Source organism: Rhinoderma darwinii, chromosome 6, assembly GCF_050947455.1.
Source record: "Rhinoderma darwinii isolate aRhiDar2 chromosome 6, aRhiDar2.hap1, whole genome shotgun sequence".
Taxonomy (NCBI): domain Eukaryota; kingdom Metazoa; phylum Chordata; class Amphibia; order Anura; family Rhinodermatidae; genus Rhinoderma; species Rhinoderma darwinii.
This window is the reverse complement of record NC_134692.1, coordinates 75,609,717-75,627,601: the sequence shown is the minus strand read 5'-3', so window position 1 is coordinate 75,627,601 and position 17,885 is coordinate 75,609,717. Positions and strand designations below refer to the sequence as shown.

Genomic DNA, 17,885 nt, shown 5'->3' with positions numbered 1-17,885 from the left:
ATTTCTTTCCTGGTAGGTCAGATTGTCAGGTGTATTAATAGGTTTGTCAAGGGATCTAAATTCATTCCCTACGAGAGCAGAAAAGGTTTCTAAAAAAGAACCTTGGTGATGTAGAGGATAAAAGCTTGATTTAGGCTTTAAGTCAGTGGTAATGATTACAGGGGGAATAATTGTAGTGGAGGGTTCTGAAACAGGAATAAGTACTGGAAAAGTAGGGACCAATTTGGGCATAGAAAAATGCCTAGTTAGGGTAAGCTTTCGGACAAAACGATTGAGGTCCATGAAGAGATCAAAGGTGTTGGGTGTAGAAACAGGGCAAAAGGAGAGACCCTTACTAAGGAGGCTAATCTCATGTATACTGAATTCATATGAGGATAGGTTGAAAAGTTTGACCTTTAGTGATTGGTCCGATGTTTCTTTAAGTTGGTTGGTGGAGTTCTTTCTGTTAGCATTGCGTTTACTCCCACCTCTTCTTCCTCTGAATCTAATTTTCTTTTTGTTGATATTTTTTGAACCAAGGGAAAAAATTGTGTGATTGTTTGGATCTTGGGACTTATGAGGTATGTTATGAGGTGGTCGTTGCTGTTGATAGTGGGCGTGACCGGTGGCATTGTTAGTTGGGAAGGAAGTCCTAAAAAAGAGGTAGTGGTATCCAAGAATGATACAGGTACTGAAAGTGGAGGTTCAGATGCGACACATAGTGCATCGTTAGAAAATGATGCCGACGTGACATTCACTGTACTGGTGGGTGGAGACAATTCAAAAAGGTTAGCTGAGGTATTATGAATGGATAATTGTAGTAGGGAATGGGATATATCTTGGTCAGAAAAAGAGATAGAATCATTGGGTGATGGGGATATTGAAATGGGGATGGAAGGATTTTCCAAAGTGGATTGGAATTGTAGAAGACGGCCTTCTAATTCCGAGGATTTAAAAGCATTAATCGGCACTTTGGTAAGATAATTAGTAGGTGGTGCAAAGATGGTATTAGTGGAGACATGGGTAGGCTTGGGTAAAGTGGTAATGGTGGTGGAGGCGGGTGCATGAACCATAATGCATCCTCCTGCTGGTGATTCAATATGGTGACCAGAATCAATATTGGGTTTTGGAAAGTTCCTATTCCTAAGGCTATTTGTGAAAAATCTGTGAAAAACCCCGGACGAAGGCAGTTGCCGAAACGCGCGTCGGGTACAGACATCTCTTTCACGCTTCTTCCATGTCCACCGGTATGTTTTACAACCTCTCCTTGTTAGACAGCTGTCATTGAGCTTTTCATGTCATTCCTCTGTCATCCTTTGTGAGCCCATGTGTATTGTACACCTGACTTTTCAATGTTGATCCTCCAGCATTCACATTAGGGTTCTTGTTAGCCCTCCAGATTTACTCAGACAATCACTGCATTTGCGTATCTGTATGTACATGTAACTATTGTTGTATGCCGTCATATAGGCGGGCTAGTACATACATACATCTTTGTTGGATCTCATTGGACTGTTCCTCTTGTCATAACTTACCCCGGCTCCATTAGACGTAGGTCTGCATGTATACCTACATCATCCTTGCTGTTTTAACAACATGTTTAGTGCTTACATAATCACTTGATATTTACATCCGGTGCGCGATCGATTTGATGTCTTTTTATTGAGTGACTCATTCCCTGTTCCAATTTTATCCTGTTATGTTTTTATGTCAATAAAATTTTGTATCTTTTTCCATAAATTTCATGTGCTTGAGTCGATCATATTTTCTTGGATTCATCTGATCCACTTATATTAGTATCCTATATTATCCGGTTTACACCGGGCAGCTTTTTTATCGTGTCGCTTCGGCATCCTTTTTGATACATTCCGTACTACATTTCAAGTCTTCCTAATTACATGGTTTTCATTATTTTTATTTCTTTTCACATTTCATATTCTTCTTTCTATATAATACTCTTCTTTCTCTATTATTTTAATTGTTTTTATTATATGACATACTTTTTACTGTTTTTTGTGTGTTTATCCGGTCTTTTGAATTTTGAACTTTGAACTATGACGTCACTTAAACACCTTGACCCCGTTCACATTGGCGGTTTTTTTTCAACATTAACATGGCTATTTAAACAGTGACTTTTGTATGTTCATTCATGACCTGATGAAGATGCCGGTACGGCATTGAAACGCGTAGTCATACTATCAATAAATTCCATTCATTCTTATACTCTTCCGTACATTATTATCAACAATCCGAACCTTCAAAGCATTTTGGTTCCATTGAAGTGCAGCAGCGCCCGCGGTGACTCCTTTTCCTGCTAACCCAGCACAACCTTCGCGGTCGTTCATCCGAATCACCGGTCCTAAGTCCTGGCAGCAGCTGTACCTTTATTCTTTATTGCTTTCTACCACCCGTTACCAGGTGAGTACCACTCTTCTCTTACACCACTCCATACCTGGGTAACCTGCACTATGTGGCGCCATGTTTTTTGCTTCTTCTCATCACATTGTCACATTACTAAAATCATTCCTGAACAATTTTTGCAATGTGGTAAAGCGTGTTATCCTCCTGAAAGAGGCCACTGCCATTAAGAAATACCGTTGCCATGAAGGGTGTACTTGATCTGCAACAACCTTTAGGTAGATGACACATGTCAAAATAGCATCCACACTAATGCCAGGAATGAAGCTTTCCCAGCAGAACATTGCCTACAGCATCACACGGCTTGTCTTTTTCTCATAGTGCATCCTGGTGCCATCTTTTTCCCAGGTAAGATACGCAAACGCATCCAGCCACCCACATGATGTAAGAGAAAACATGATTCATCAGACCAGGCCACCTTTTTCCATTGACTATGGTTCAGTTCTGATGCTCATATGCCCAATGTAGGCGCTTTCAGCGGTGGACAGAGGTCTGACCGGTCTGCGGCTACGCAGCTCCAAACACAGCGAGCCTCTATGCATTGTATGTACTGACACCTTTTTATCATAGCCAGAATAAAAATTTTCAGCAATTTGTGCTACAGTAGCTTTTCTGTGGGATTAAAACAGTCGAGCTAACCTTTGCTTCCCACGCACTTGGGTGCCCATGATCCTGTTGCTGGTTCACTGGTTGACCTTCCTTGGACCACTTTTGGTAGGTACTAACCACTGCATGCTAGGAACACTCCACAAGACCAACCGTTTTGAGATGCTCTGACCCAGTCGTCTAGCCATCACAATTTTGCCCTTGTCAAAGTCGATCAGATCCTTATGTGGGCCCGTTTTTACTGCTTTTAATGCATCAACTTCAAAACCTGACTGTTCACTTGCTGCCTAATATATCCCAGAATAAATGAGAGAGCACAATCTTTTTGCACGTAAAAAACGTTTTTCTTTTTTCAATCCAGTACAACATTTAACAGTAGAAAGATGCAATATTCACCATAGATGTGATAGTTCCGGCAGTGACTAAGATTGCCTGATTTCAGATAAAGTCCATATTCACATGGAGAGAAGTTGCTGGAAGAGAACTGGCATTAATTCACGTTGAAAGCGATGTTTCGGAGCGGTCCTCCAAAGCGCCACTTTCAGCGTGATTTAACGCCTGTTCTTCTCCAGCATTCGTATACATATTGTCGCATATATATTGTCCTGCAGCATTGACCTTTTTCTTTTTTCAAAATACTAAAATTCACAAGCTCCTATTAGAATGTGTGTGAATTTACATACAATATGAGTATTTTAGAAAAGATACATTTCTCTATGAATTAAAAAACAAAAAAATAACTCCCTCTTCTTATATATAGCATCAGTATATTAAATTATTTATGTACTATTCTATTTGTATTAGGGGACTTACAAGCTAACAAGTTACCCAATAACATTTATTTTTTTGCTTACTTCTTAAGTAATTTATCTTTGGCAGAATCAATATGTCTCATGACAAGGTTTTGGAAGATGGATAGCTCCATTGACTCCTGGCGATTGTGAAATTCATCAGTATCAACAAGACGTAATTGCCTTTGGAAATAAAAAAGAACATAGGTTAAAAATTATTTTCTACTTTATGTTTATTATATCATCACTGGAATGCTTTACATGAGATTTAGGGCAGATTTACACGAGCGTGTGTGTTTTGCACGCGCAAAAAACGCTGCGTTTTGTGCGCGCAAAAGGCACTTAACACAGCTCCGTGTGTCAGCTTCGTATGATGCGTGGCTGCGTGCTTTTCGCGCAGCCGCCATCATTATGACACTCTGTTTGTAAACAGAAAAGTACGTGGTGCTTTTCTGTTTACATTCATACTTTTACTGCTGTTGCGCGAATCACGCGCGTCCCACAGAAGTGCTTCCGTGTGGTGCGCGTTATTTTCACATACCCATTGACTTCAATGGGTGCGTGATGCACGAAAAATGCAGAAAGATAGGACATGTCGTGAGTTTTACGCAGCGGACTCACGCTGCGCAAAAATCACGGACTGTCTGCCCGGCCCCATAGACTAACATAGGTCCGTGCGACGCGCGTGAAAAGCAGGCGCGTTCCACGGACGTATTACACATTTGTGTAAATCCGCCCTTAGTCATCAGTTGCTTTAAAACCTGAATGCATTTATAGTCTTCACCACACTAAGGCATCACTGACACGAGCGTGGTGTTTTTGCGCACGCAAAAACGCAGTGTTTTGCGTGCGCAAAAACCACTTAACAGCTCCGTGGGGCATCAGTATATGATGCGCGGCTGCGTGCTTTTCGCGCAGCCGCCATCATTATGACACTCCATTTGGATGTTTGTAAACAAAAGCACATGGTGCTTTTCTGTTTACATTCATCCTTTTGACAGCTGTTGCGCGAATCACGCAGTTCGCACGGAAGTGCTTCCGTGCGGCATGCATGGTTTTCACGCACCCATTGACTTCAATGGGTGCGTGATTCGCGCAAAACGACGAAAGAACGGACACGTCGTGACTTTTTTTCAGCGGACTCACGCTGAGTAAAAATCACGGACATGTCTGTACGGCCCCATAGACTAATATAGGTCCGTGCAACGCGCGTGCAAATCACGCGCGTTGCTCGGAAGTTTTTTCCGTTCGTCTGAATAAAGCCTCACTATATAGGGTACTTCAAAATGTTTAAAAACAAAGTAAAGCATAAAATAAACTGCACCTAATTGGTATGGCTGTGTTCACGCAGTGCAGTTCTTGTACAGTTTTTGCATGCAATTTTTTTTTCTAGGAAATCCAGAAAGATTCAAATGGAAGGGGAGGTGTTGGCTGACAGAATAGTGTATGAATAGTGCAGTACAATTAAGCGTGGGTATTGTGTAAAGTGTTTACTGAGTTAATTTTGGATTTAACATCGATTCTGAAGTTTTGGAGGGGGGGTATAGATGTGCTGGCTAGAGAGCTGAATACATTGGTCTCTATTGTACACAGCACCTTGTTGTGTAGTACATTTTGGGTGTTTTAACAAAGCAACACATCTATACATCTGCGGTCCAGAAATCTTTGCAGTGACCAACATTATACACAAAACTGAAATGACACCACTAATATTATCGTTCGTCTAACTGAAGAAGTTATAGAAAAATACTGTGCTGGCTGCAGACTGCTAATTGAAACACTAATTTAACCCCTTGCTGCTGCAATTGTTGAAATTACAGGATCAATAGACATGTTAATGATATGCAAATGGTAGAAAAATGGAAATAAAATATTCCAAACACATTGATTTATTCAATATTGAGTTTGAGCGAAAAGTGCATAAATACACTAACTTACACGCCCTTGGCATGCTATCAATGAGGTTATTAATGGTTGTCTGAGGAATGTTATGCCACGCTGAATGTAATTGGGCACGCAAATCTTCAAGATTGGCTGCAGGCCGCTCCCTTTGCAATTGCCGACCAACGATGTCTCAGATGTGCTCGATGGGATACAAGTTCGGAGACGCTGCAGGCCATGGAAGTATGTTTAGGCCACGCAGGCTGCTCACAGTAGCACGAGCAACATGTTGTCTGGTGTTGTCCTGTTGAAAAACGGTTTCAGGGAAACTTTGCAGAAATGGCCGTACCACTGATTCCATGGCCAAATCAATGTAACGCCGAGCTGTTAGTGTAGTGTATAATTCCGGGAGTAGAACCGGTGTGATGTTCCCATGTGAAGGCTTCTTCATGGTGTTTCCCATGTGGTCCCCAGACCAATCTCCGGCTATCATTGCATCCAGGACAAAAGCGGGACTCATCGCAGAAGAAGATAGACCTCCATTCTAGCCTCCATTGCTGTCTTGCTGTGCACCACGATAGCCATTGAGAGCGGTGGCATGTGGTCGATGGAATGCTCTTGCCGGGGATTCCACTCCAGGAGGAGCCCCTGATATCACTGTCCATGTTCATATTTGGACAGTGATGTCAGAGGCTTAATCCCAGAGTAGGAATCCCAGGGCAGAGCACTAATAGAGGCTCTGTCCTGGGACTCCAGTCCAGGGAAAGCTCCTGATGTCACTGTCCATATATGGACAGTTGTGTTAGGGGCTTACCACAGAGTAGGGGTAATGCCACAGTGCCCTCTGTAGATAGTTCCCCATATAGATAATTCTACAGTGTCTTCTGTAGATAGTGTCACACCCCCCTGTAGATAGTGCCACACATCCCTCAGTAGTTAGTGCCACAGTGCCGTCTGTAGTTAGTGCCACAGTGCCGTCTGTAGTTAGTGTCACAGTGCCGTCTGTAGTTAGTGCCACAGTGCCCTCTGTAGATAGTGCCCTCTGTAGATAGTGTCACAGTGCCCTGTGTAGATAAAGCATACAGCCCTCCTGTAGATGGTGCCACACAGCCCCCCTGTATATAGTGCTACACAGTCCCCTTGTATATATGCCACACCCCCCTGTAGATAGCATTACATGCCCCTCCGTGTAGAGAACTCCATTGGGGCTCCCTCTAGAAGTAGAGTCCCCAGGCCAGAGCGCTGCGAACGCGCTGGCCGGGAATTCCTCTCCTTGAATAGCCACTGACTTCCCTGTTCATATATGGACAGTGACCTCAGGGGCTACCTCTAGGAGCAGAATCCCCAGGCCAGAGCGTCGGGAATGCTCTGGCCAGGGATTGTACTCCAGGAGAAGCCCCTGACGTCACTGTCCATATAAGGACAGTGATGTCAGGGGCTTACCCCAGAGTAGGAATCCCCGGTCAGATCACTAAAATAGGCTATATATGGACAGTGATGTCAGGGGCTTACCCCACAGTCAGAATCCTAGAGCAGAGCGCTGATATAGGCACTGCCCCAGGACTCCGGTCCAGGGAAAGTTCCTGACGTCACTGTCCAAATAAGGACAGTGATGTCAGGGGCTTAACCCCACAGTAAGAATCCAGGGGCAGAGCGCGAATAGCGGCTTTGCGCCGGGACTCTGGTTAGGGAAAGCTCCTGACGTCACTGTCCATATATGGACTGTGACATCAGTAGTAAGCTGGGTTCCTCAAGCCCATTGGTAAATATGGGCCAGGGTGGGGAGAGAAAGAGGACTGCCTACAGAAAAAAGACAGGGAGTGGGAAGACTTGCACTGCGTCTGGCCATTGCTAGAATTAAAGAGAACTTGTCAGGCACAGCAGATCAAAATAGGATGGAATCAGGGATGGATTCTACTGTGCATGCACAGCTATCTGTGACATGGAAAGGAAGCTGGGCATGCCGCGCAGTAGTCTTAAGGAAGCAGAAGAAAGTTGCGCTTGATCCGAACAAACATTGCTGCAAAATGATCTGGGCATGCGCAGTGGTCCCAACAGCTAGAGGGACTTCCGCATGCGCAGATTGAAGAGAGGATGCTCGTTCACAAGAAGAGAGGGGAGGGGCTGCTAGGAGAGCTTTCAGGAAGCAGACTGACGGATTAGAGCAAGCAAAAAAGACAGGACCTTGCCATATGCAGCATTAGACCACAAGCACAGAAGAAGAACGGTAGTGAATTTTTAATTAAAACCAATTACACATGTGTTTTATTTTGCAAAATACTTAGAATGCAATGAAAACATTTTTTGATGCAAAGGGGTACATAGCCTTAAATTAATTTTTTACTGTTATACAAAAGGTAATATGGTGAGAGGAAATCAGACCCTACCTGTAAAGGACAATCTGGTGCAGCTGCTGCTGTGGCTCCGAAAAAAATCAGGATTGATACAGGAGGAGATTAAAGACAAATCTAAGGCTAATACTCAAGCTAAAATAGAAAAACACTTCAAATTTAAGGACAGTGAAAAATATGAGATGTCTCTCTGGGGAAAGGAGGGGCAAGAGGAGCAAGTGAATTATAATGGAGGAAGGCACCCTAGAGCGTGATTGATGGGAGATGAGGTATCTATGGGGGCTTCCCTACCAGCCTTGAAGGGGATAATGTCTCCTCTCAAAATTTAAATAACCCGCTGCTCGAACAGATATTAAATGTGGGATTTGAGTCAAAGCAGACTTTAGATATTTTCCAAAAATCAATTAATGGAGCAATATCTGATATTACCCTGATAGGGTAGATATAAAACAGATATGGGAAAGATGGGAGAAGTGGAGCAAAGTGTTGGGGAAGTTGGGGACCCTGTTAACAGTATGTCAAAGGAATTAAAAAATGTGTCTATCTTTTGCCAGATGTTGACGCAGAAACTAACAGATTTGGGGGACAGGTCCCAGCGATGCAATGTGAAAGATTAGATTTGTCTGTTTCACGGAAAAAGCAGAAGTAGGGACTGTATCATCTTTATAACGGAATGTATTACAAGGACTACGGGGAAGGAAGGTTTCTCTAGACTGTTGGGATAGAAAGGGCTCATAGAATCCCGTTACGGGCCGTTTTATCAGGGAATAACCCTCGCCCCATCTTATTTCAAGTTGTCTGTTCATCGGACAGGGATTGCACACTCAGAAAAGCTAGGGAGTTGCAACAGATTGATAACAATTTTGCACCAAAAAGAAGAACCAAGGAGTCTCTAAGTCAAAAATTACATAATCTTTTTATTAGACAATATTACACTGTTTACAAAAAACAAGTTTCTAAAAATGAATCACAAATAAAAGCATGGCCGCCACATGGGTCAATATACATCAGATATGGTCATATATGTAAAGACACATTACAGTATACCTCAAAGACAACAATATAGGTAGTGTGATGTAGATAGAGTGAGGTATACAGGCTACAGGTAATATGTTAAACTGCTTCAGGAAAACGGTAAGAGAGATGAGACTCCCATGTATGAAAAAATGCAATAGAGAACAGGACTAAGAAACAACGTGTTATAATGTCCAAAAAAGGAAAGTTCAAGTGTGTATAAATACCGGGGAGTTGTTCATACATATATAAGAGAGCCCAAATACCATGAACCAACAAGCAATGAACCAAGGAGCACTATCAAAGTACTAACCCATGTAGCTGAGACTCCAAGAATGGCGGCCGGCCCCAACGCGTTTCGGCTTCCGCCTTCGTCTGGGGGTGACATCTACAAGTATGTCCCTCCTATTTATCTAGCCTAAGGACCAATCAAACAATGATTGGCCAGGTGAAAGCATTATATAATATAAATACCTCAATCAGCTGTGGCGTCATGTCCGCGTTTGTCAGTAGACAAACATCTCATGGTGTGGGCATCATGTGATACGCGATGAGTGCGCCGCGTGATGATGTCACAGCGGCGCCCTTCATCCCGCGCACATCAAGATGCCGACTCCTAGTGAGTTGCCAAGATATATGTATATATGTATATATGTAAGATATATGTATATACATATATCTTTTGTAGTTTTTTCACTACAAAAGATATATGTATATACACTAATTTGTATTGTTCAACACAGTATATTTTGTGACATAATGGTCTAATCCACGTTTAATTTCTTTTTTTGTTATGTCTTAATATAAAATCATGTATTTTAATATAAATTCATTATGCATTTTCTTGAAGATTTTGTGCGATATATCATATGGGTATTCCCTCTGGGTCAAAAACCATATATATTCATAGACTACTATGGCTTTTGTATAATTATAAATATTTATGAACATTGAACATCTAATTCTCATTGCACGATGTGTAATCTTTCTCTATACGTACATACTACACTTGGTGGATTTATTATCAACATGCCTCAATCTAGTGCGCATGCGCTGGCGTCCTTGGCAACTCACTAGGAGTCGGCATCTTGATGTGCGCGGGATGAAGGGCGCCGCTGTGACATCATCACGCGGCGCACTCATCGCGTATCACATGATGCCCACACCATGAGATGTTTGTCTACTGACAAACGCGGACATGACGCCACAGCTGATTGAGGTATTTATATTATATAATGCTTTCACCTGGCCAATCATTGTTTGATTGGTCCTTAGGCTAGATAAATAGGAGGGACATACTTGTAGATGTCACCCCCAGACGAAGGCGGAAGCCGAAACGCGTTGGGGCCGGCCGCCATTCTTGGAGTCTCAGCTACATGAGTTAGTACTTTGATAGTGCTCCTTGGTTCATTGCTTGTTGGTTCATGGTATTTGGGCTCTCTTATATATGTATGAACAACTCCCCGGTATTTATACACACTTGAACTTTCCTTTTTTGGACATTATAACACGTTGTTTCTTAGTCCTGTTCTCTATTGCATTTTTTCATACATGGGAGTCTCATCTCTCTTACCGTTTTCCTGAAGCAGTTTAACATATTACCTGTAGCCTGTATACCTCACTCTATCTACATCACACTACCTATATTGTTGTCTTTGAGGTATACTGTAATGTGTCTTTACATATATGACCATATCTGATGTATATTGACCCATGTGGCGGCCATGCTTTTATTTGTGATTCATTTTTAGAAACTTGTTTTTTGTAAACAGTGTAATATTGTCTAATAAAAAGATTATGTAATTTTTGACTTAGAGACTCCTTGGTTCTTCTTTTTGGTGCAATATATTTTGGGAGTACAGTCGTAAGTTATAAGGGATGATATACATAATTTGTGCCAGATGATGCAGCATGTATGCCCTGTATATAGGATAGATTGATAACAATGGTAAAAGGATCTCTTTATATCCTGATTACGCAAGAGAAACTCAAACGCGTAGAGCAAAATGTAGTAATTCTTAAAAAAAGGTTGAAAGAGAAGATTAAGTATATGTTGCTATTTCCAGCCAAACTATGAGTAATTTATCAAGACAAGATGATCTACTTTATGGATCCGAAGGAGACGACTGACTGGTTGGATACTAAAAAATAACAAGCAATATGGAGGGAGGGATAAGACGTAATGTGTAGATGTTCTGCAGTCTTCATGCAAATGTGTGTAGTCGGCACTGGCTGTAAGTGTGGGAAGTATTGGGAGGGGTTGTTGTTGTTTTTTTTTTCTTTCCTTTCTCCTGCTCCTTTTCCTCATGTATTACATGATGGACAGTAGTGACACAGAGGGTCTGTTGGAATGTTACAGGCTTGGCGAACAGATTAAAGAGGGTGGCAATTTTTCAAATGATAAAAAATCATATGCCAGGTATAGTGTGTCTATTAGAAACACATTTAACGAAGGAGGAAAAAAGAAATGTTATCTAGAAGATGGTTTGGGACAGAAATACATGCAGTGTACTCAAATTATACAAGGGGGGTAAGTGTATTAATACACAGATCAGTGCAGGATAAAATCTATGAAGAAAGGGTGAACAAATTGGGACAATATATTTTTATAGATATTAAATTAGGAGGCCACAGATTGTTTTTGTCATTTCTGTACATTCCAGCCTCCGTTTTCACTCTCCGTCTTAATTTAATTAAGTAACTTTCTATTAGATAAGAACAATGGATCGCTATTTGCACTAAGTGATTATAACTTTGATGGAAAAAGGTGCTGATAGGCTAAGACTAAATGGCAGAGAATTAAGATCTGAAACACTCTTGTCCAAATTTGTAAAATAGGTTGGGTGGGTGGACCAAGCAATACCTTGTCAAGGACAGATATGTTTTTTGGATCAACTAATTAGCTCTCCTAAAGATCAAATATGAACCTAGATCGATATCTGACCACTCACCTCTGATGTTAGTGATTAGACCGATGGCCCCTCACCATTTATCCGGTGGTTTTAGACTCAACCCTCATTGGTTAACTTTGATAACAAATCAAGATATCATTTGTAAACAACCGACTGAGTTTATAAAATGTAACTCTAAGGGCCTGTTAACATCAGCATTGGCTTTCCGTTCAGGGGTTCTGTTGGAAACCTTAGATTCCGTTTGCATCACCATTGATATCAATGGTGACGGAAACTTTGCTAATTGTTTCCGTTTGTCACCGTTCCGACAGACTTCCATTTTTTAGACAGAATCAATATCGCAGCCGACAGCGCTATTGATTCCGTCTAAAAAACGGAAACCTGCCGGAACGGTGACAAACGGAATCCTTTATTCAGTAACTGCAGTCACAGAACGGAGCAGTCCACAGTGCCTGCCCTTTGCGATCACGTGCTTGATGACGCACCAATATGAACAGGACCAGGAGGCAGACCTCAGTCACATGGGGCTGTGTCGGCGCGTCATCGAGTAAGAGGAAACTACAGCCTGCCGACACCACCTGACCGATAGGCACCACCTGACCGGGTTTTGGATCAGCGATTCTGCACACATTTGAAAATTAAAGCATACTGGTAAGTGACGTTTTTACAGATAATATCAAGAATGAAAACACTAGTTTTAGGTCTCTGGATAATCCCTTTAAAGTTATCAAGGAGATGTCTAGACTTAAATCGCCAGGACCGGATGGATTCCCCTATAAATTTTATCAAACTTATAGGTATATATTAGCTCCATTGCTTAAGAAAGTCTTTAATAAGGCCCTGGAAACTGATGCTCTTCCAGAGTCAGTATATCAGGCACAGATGATACTTATACTTAAAAAGGATAAGGAAGAATTAGGCCTGGGATCTTACCATCCGATATCCCTTATCTCGGACTCTAAGATCCTTGCGAAAATCCTGACAGGAAGGTTGGCCTGAAACATATCTTCTATTGTGGGGACCGACCAGTGTGGGTTTATACCTAATGAATCCACAAATACTAACATTAGACGCCTTTATGAAAACTTGCAAATGGATTTGGGGGGAGGAAGGGGGCTTTGCTTCATCCTGTCATTGGATGCTGTCTAGGCATTTGACAGGGTGGAGTGGTCCATCTTGTGGTAGACTTTGAATAGATTTGGTCTGGGCAATAGTTTTGTAAGGTGGTTTAGGATTCTGCAAAGAGCCCTTAGAGCGAGAGTGATCGTTAATCAGAGCCTGACAGATGAGTTTTTCTTAACTATTGGTACACCGCAGGGGTGTCCTCTCTCTCTCCCCTCATCTTTGCTCTGCATCTGGTGGCACTTGCTGCGAGGATTCGACTGGACAATAAGATCCTTGGCTTTGAATGTAGGGGGGAGAGAGGACAAGATCGAATTGTATGCGGATGACATTCTGTTGTTTTTGGAAAATACCTCTGAAGTTCTCCCCAGGGTTACCACAGTGATACAGAGGTTTGGGGGGATGTTGGTGCCTGAAATTAATTGGCAAAAGATGGTTCTGTTTCCTATAGATCACCGTAAAGACTATCCGGGCATAAGGGTATTAGAAACCCCTGTCTTTCGGGAACCTAGTGCAATTGTGACTCTTATAGCTACGCCACTCTTTTTGCTTGGGGTTTTACTGGAATTTCAGTTTATAATGTAGGGGCATCAGGGCATATTAGGTAGTACAATAATGGGGTAAATAATACAATTAATAATCCATAGATGTGTTGTACGCTTTGAAGCAATCCTTTATGCACAGGCCAGTGTCACACTGATGAATAGTATCTAATCTTATCCCCAATTTTGGGACCTTACCTCCTTTGTAGTTTAGGAAAATCTTCTTGAAAAGTGTTGACCTGGTACAATATAGGCACCCTCGCCTCCAGCAGACCTGCTTGGTCCCTCCCCTTCCAAATTCCCAAATATTAGGGCCTTGATAAAACTGAAGGAATATTTCCCTCTGTCCTACAAATCAGTATGTTTTTTTCATTCCTACCTTACTAGAGCCATAACTTTTTTGTTTTTCCACAAACGTAGCCATATTAGAGCTTTTTTTTTTTTTGGGGATGAGCTGTAGTTTTTATTGGTACCATTTGGGACACATGCAACTGTTTGATCACTTTTGGATCCATTTTTATTCAATTTTGTTAGGAAGCAAGATGACCAAAAAATCTGCGATTTTGGCATTGTTTTTTATTAAAAATGTTTACAGTGCTCAACTAGCAGGATAAAATACATGTTAACTTTATTCGATGGGTCCGCATGATTATGGCTATACCAAATTTACCTAACAGCGACCGAGGTCGTAAGCGCCACATATCCATATCTAATCAAATCTAATCTAGTCTGAAGGTCGGATGTATAGCCCGAAACGTTAAACCAAATTTGGATTACTACTTTTCACTATATGTGAAATAAAACATCACTTATTGTATAATACCTTGGAATGCGGAGTTCCCATTTTTATACCAAATGTATAGATTTTGTTGTTTTACAGCAGGAAGGAATGCCCAACTCTGGCCTGCACATCGGGATGTTTTTTTAATGCCTATGTTACAAGAGCCATAACTTTTTTATTTTTCGGTCGATGGAGCTGTGTAAGGGCTTGCTTTTTGTGGGACAAGCTGTAGATTTTATTGGTCCCATTTCTGGACACATGCGACATTTTGTTCACTTTTTATTTCATTTTTTGGAAGAGGAAATTACCAAAAAACAAGAATTCTGGAATTGTTTTTTATTCTTTTTTTTTCGGAATTCACTGAGCATCATAAATTACCTGTTAACTTTATTCTGCAGGTTGATACGATTACAGCATAACCAAATTTATATTGTTTTTTATGTATTACAGTTGTTGCTCAATAAAATCAATTTTTTTATAAAATCGTTTGTTTTGTGTCTCCATAGCAAGAACTTAGTATTTTTGCGTTGATAAAGGGCTTGTTTTTTGTGGACCAGCCTTCCTTTTTTTTTTGGTACCATTTTGTGGTAAATGCAACTTTTCGATTATTTATTACATTTTTTTGGAAGAGATGTGATGAAAAGACAGCAATTCTGGCATTGTCATTCATCATTTTCTTTTAAGGCGTTCATCATGCAGGATAAATAATGTGAGAGTTTTATAGTACAGGTAGTTACGGACACAGCAATACCAATTGTGTGAAGTTTTTTTACATAAAACTTATTATGGGGAAAAAAAGCGATTTTTGTTGTTTTAACTTGAAACTTTATTTGTTTTTTTAGTCCCAATAGGGAACTTAAAAGCCTGCACCCCTGATCGCTATTCTAATACATTGCACTACTTATGTAGTGAAATGTATTAGAGCTGTCAGTTTTACACTGTCAGGAAGCCAATTAGGCCCTAATAGATTCCGTACTTGGCAGACGAGGAGGCCATTGTAACTAACGTCAACCACCATGAACACGTCACGGGGGTGCCGATGGGCTACAAACCACTTCGATGCCATGGTCGCTATTGACTGCGACGTCTAAGGGCTTAATCGGCCGAATCAGAAGCTAGACCCTGTTACCTCAAAGTGTCGTTGATTGTGCCGCCTCAGCTTCTGAACGAACCCGTGCTATCACTGCGACACAATGATACTGCGGTTTGCGGGAACCACTTCCTGACATCGCTGTGTATATATATATATATATATATGGAGGGGGTTAAAATTCCTTTAAAATTATCCTGAATCTTGTTAAACAGTGCTGATTTGACAATTGAACCAGACGTTGTTTAGGCAAAAACAGTGCTTTTTAAACTGTAAGGCGGGTCTCACTGGTGAGGACAATTAAGTTATTTGTGAGGCTCAACTGGAGAATCAGTTTTGACAGAAGTGTTCATATGTTGCACAGGCTTTCCTATGGTTACATCTCTCTGGTTTAGCAACATAACTGACTACCTTCGTACTAACTTTAATATTCTACTGGGTTCAGGAGACAAAGTTTAAGATAAATTTAAGTTTTCAAATGTTTTGGCATGGACTACGACCAATGGTGAGGCTCAGGCATCATCATCTTTTGGCCAGTGAGGCCCCAGTAGAAAAAGATTGAGAACCCTGGGCAAAACTAAGCCCTATGAATGTGTTCAATCTATTCCACAAAAAAATATAGGTAAAAATTACCAAAGTGAAAAATGTGTTTTGATTACTTACCTGAATGACGAATGCCATAAATCTAAAACAGCAGCCATTGTTGGGTTTGTTGTGTTTAAATTTTCCTTGATGAAGTTGTAATTTGACAAAAATGACTTCTTCCATGGTTTCGGCACTACTTCCAATCTATAACATAAAAAGCATTTAAGATTGTTTTAAGGAAAGGTTTTAAATGCTCACTGACCTTTCAACAAACTTTGAATAAATCAATAGTACAAGCGAAATATTAGAAAATTTGTAATATCTTATTGGAGAAAAATGCCTTTTTCTCCACTTATCAGGCAGTTCTGACTCCCCCCACCCACCCACTTTCCCCCGTTCCTCCTGCACTGATCATTCACTTTCAATTCACTGCTATAATCCAGCTTGAGAGATGAGACTGACTATCAGCTCACTGATGGTTCAGGTTACATGCTGCCCATAGAAATCTATGGACAGCGGAGAGCGCTGCTGTAAGGAGACAGAAGCAGAGACAGTCAGAGATGCTGCTGCAGCTTCTAATAAGTGTTTTATCTTACCCCAGAGCTGGATTCCCAGCTATACTGTTAATTACTGCTGTATAATGTCCTCCATGCTGCTGCTTCTAGTAAGTGTTATATCTGACAACAGTGCTAGATTCACTTCTATACTCCTTATTACTGTTGTATGATGTCCTCTATGCTGCTACTGCTTCTAAGTGTATGCTTTAGAGAGAGAGGGGAGAAATCTTTCCAATGTGTGCAATGTATGGGAGACATCATAGAAGTAGGGCTCCACCCATTAGCTTAGGGAAAACTGAGAATTAGAGAAAGCCTGAAGAGAAGAAAACTGCTCAATAAAACAGAATACAAGTCATATAATAGCCAGAAATAGTGTTATTCCTCATGTACACACATATAACAGCCTATTCTAATAAGTGTCTTGAAAGGTTAGGTTCACTTTGAAGGGGTATCCCCATCTCAGCAATGCTATTTTATATAATAGCAAATGTAAAAAATACTTACTTTTGCAATTATAATAATTTTTTACAAATGTACCATTTGACAGATGTAAAATTATTTCCACCCAGGGTCCCCTTGATTGTTTGCCCGCAATTGTCCATGGTTACGGCCACCACTGCTGTCTAGCAGCAGTGGCCGCTCTTGCACTGTTCTGTTACTTTGAATATAGCCGGGATCTTGGAGCGCACATACTAGAGCATGCACAATGGCTCCCTGCCCGGCCACCTCGCTGCAGCCCTATTAAAGATTGTAGAGCAACTCTCCGGTATGTGCAGAAGCCCTGGAGCCACTCTACAGGGCTGCACACAGCGGTAGCAAGCATATTGTAGCAAGCAGCGGTTTGGAAGTCAACACAGCGCTAGTTGCTGACATGTCAATCATGGGGATCCGGACCTCCCACAATTCGTCCAGCAGCAGAGAATGAGGAGAGGGAAAAAGAAGCAGAAAAAATGGAAAATAACAAAATCTGAATAGAGCCCATCAATAGATTTAATTTTTATTAGGAATTTCATCTGGTAAAAAAAAAAAAACACCCAAGATGGGATTACCCTTTAAATTGTATACTATAAATATTGGTATATAATAGATGTGAACGTATACGGTCACTTCACACGTTGCGTAAATTCTGGAAATGTTTCCGCAATGGAATTCATTGTGGAAAATCTGCAGCAAATACAGTGGCAGCAAAGTGGATGAGATAAAACAAATCTCATCCACATGCTGCGTAAATACTGATCGGAAAAAACACTCAGAAA

At 41.2% G+C, this 17,885-nt stretch overlaps 1 protein-coding gene across 1 annotated transcript in view; it reads right to left on the bottom strand.

Annotated features, from left to right (window-relative positions):
- DNAH7 (dynein axonemal heavy chain 7) overlaps window positions 1–17,885 on the bottom strand; it is a 533,102-nt gene that overhangs the window by 470,129 nt on the left and 45,088 nt on the right. The window contains exons 8-9 of the mRNA XM_075829965.1: window positions 16,151–16,276; window positions 3,858–3,977 (exon numbers count right to left, since the gene is read on the bottom strand). Of these exons, the coding sequence (XP_075686080.1) occupies window positions 3,858–3,977; window positions 16,151–16,276 (246 nt within the window). The remainder of the gene's footprint in view (window positions 1–3,857; window positions 3,978–16,150; window positions 16,277–17,885) is intronic.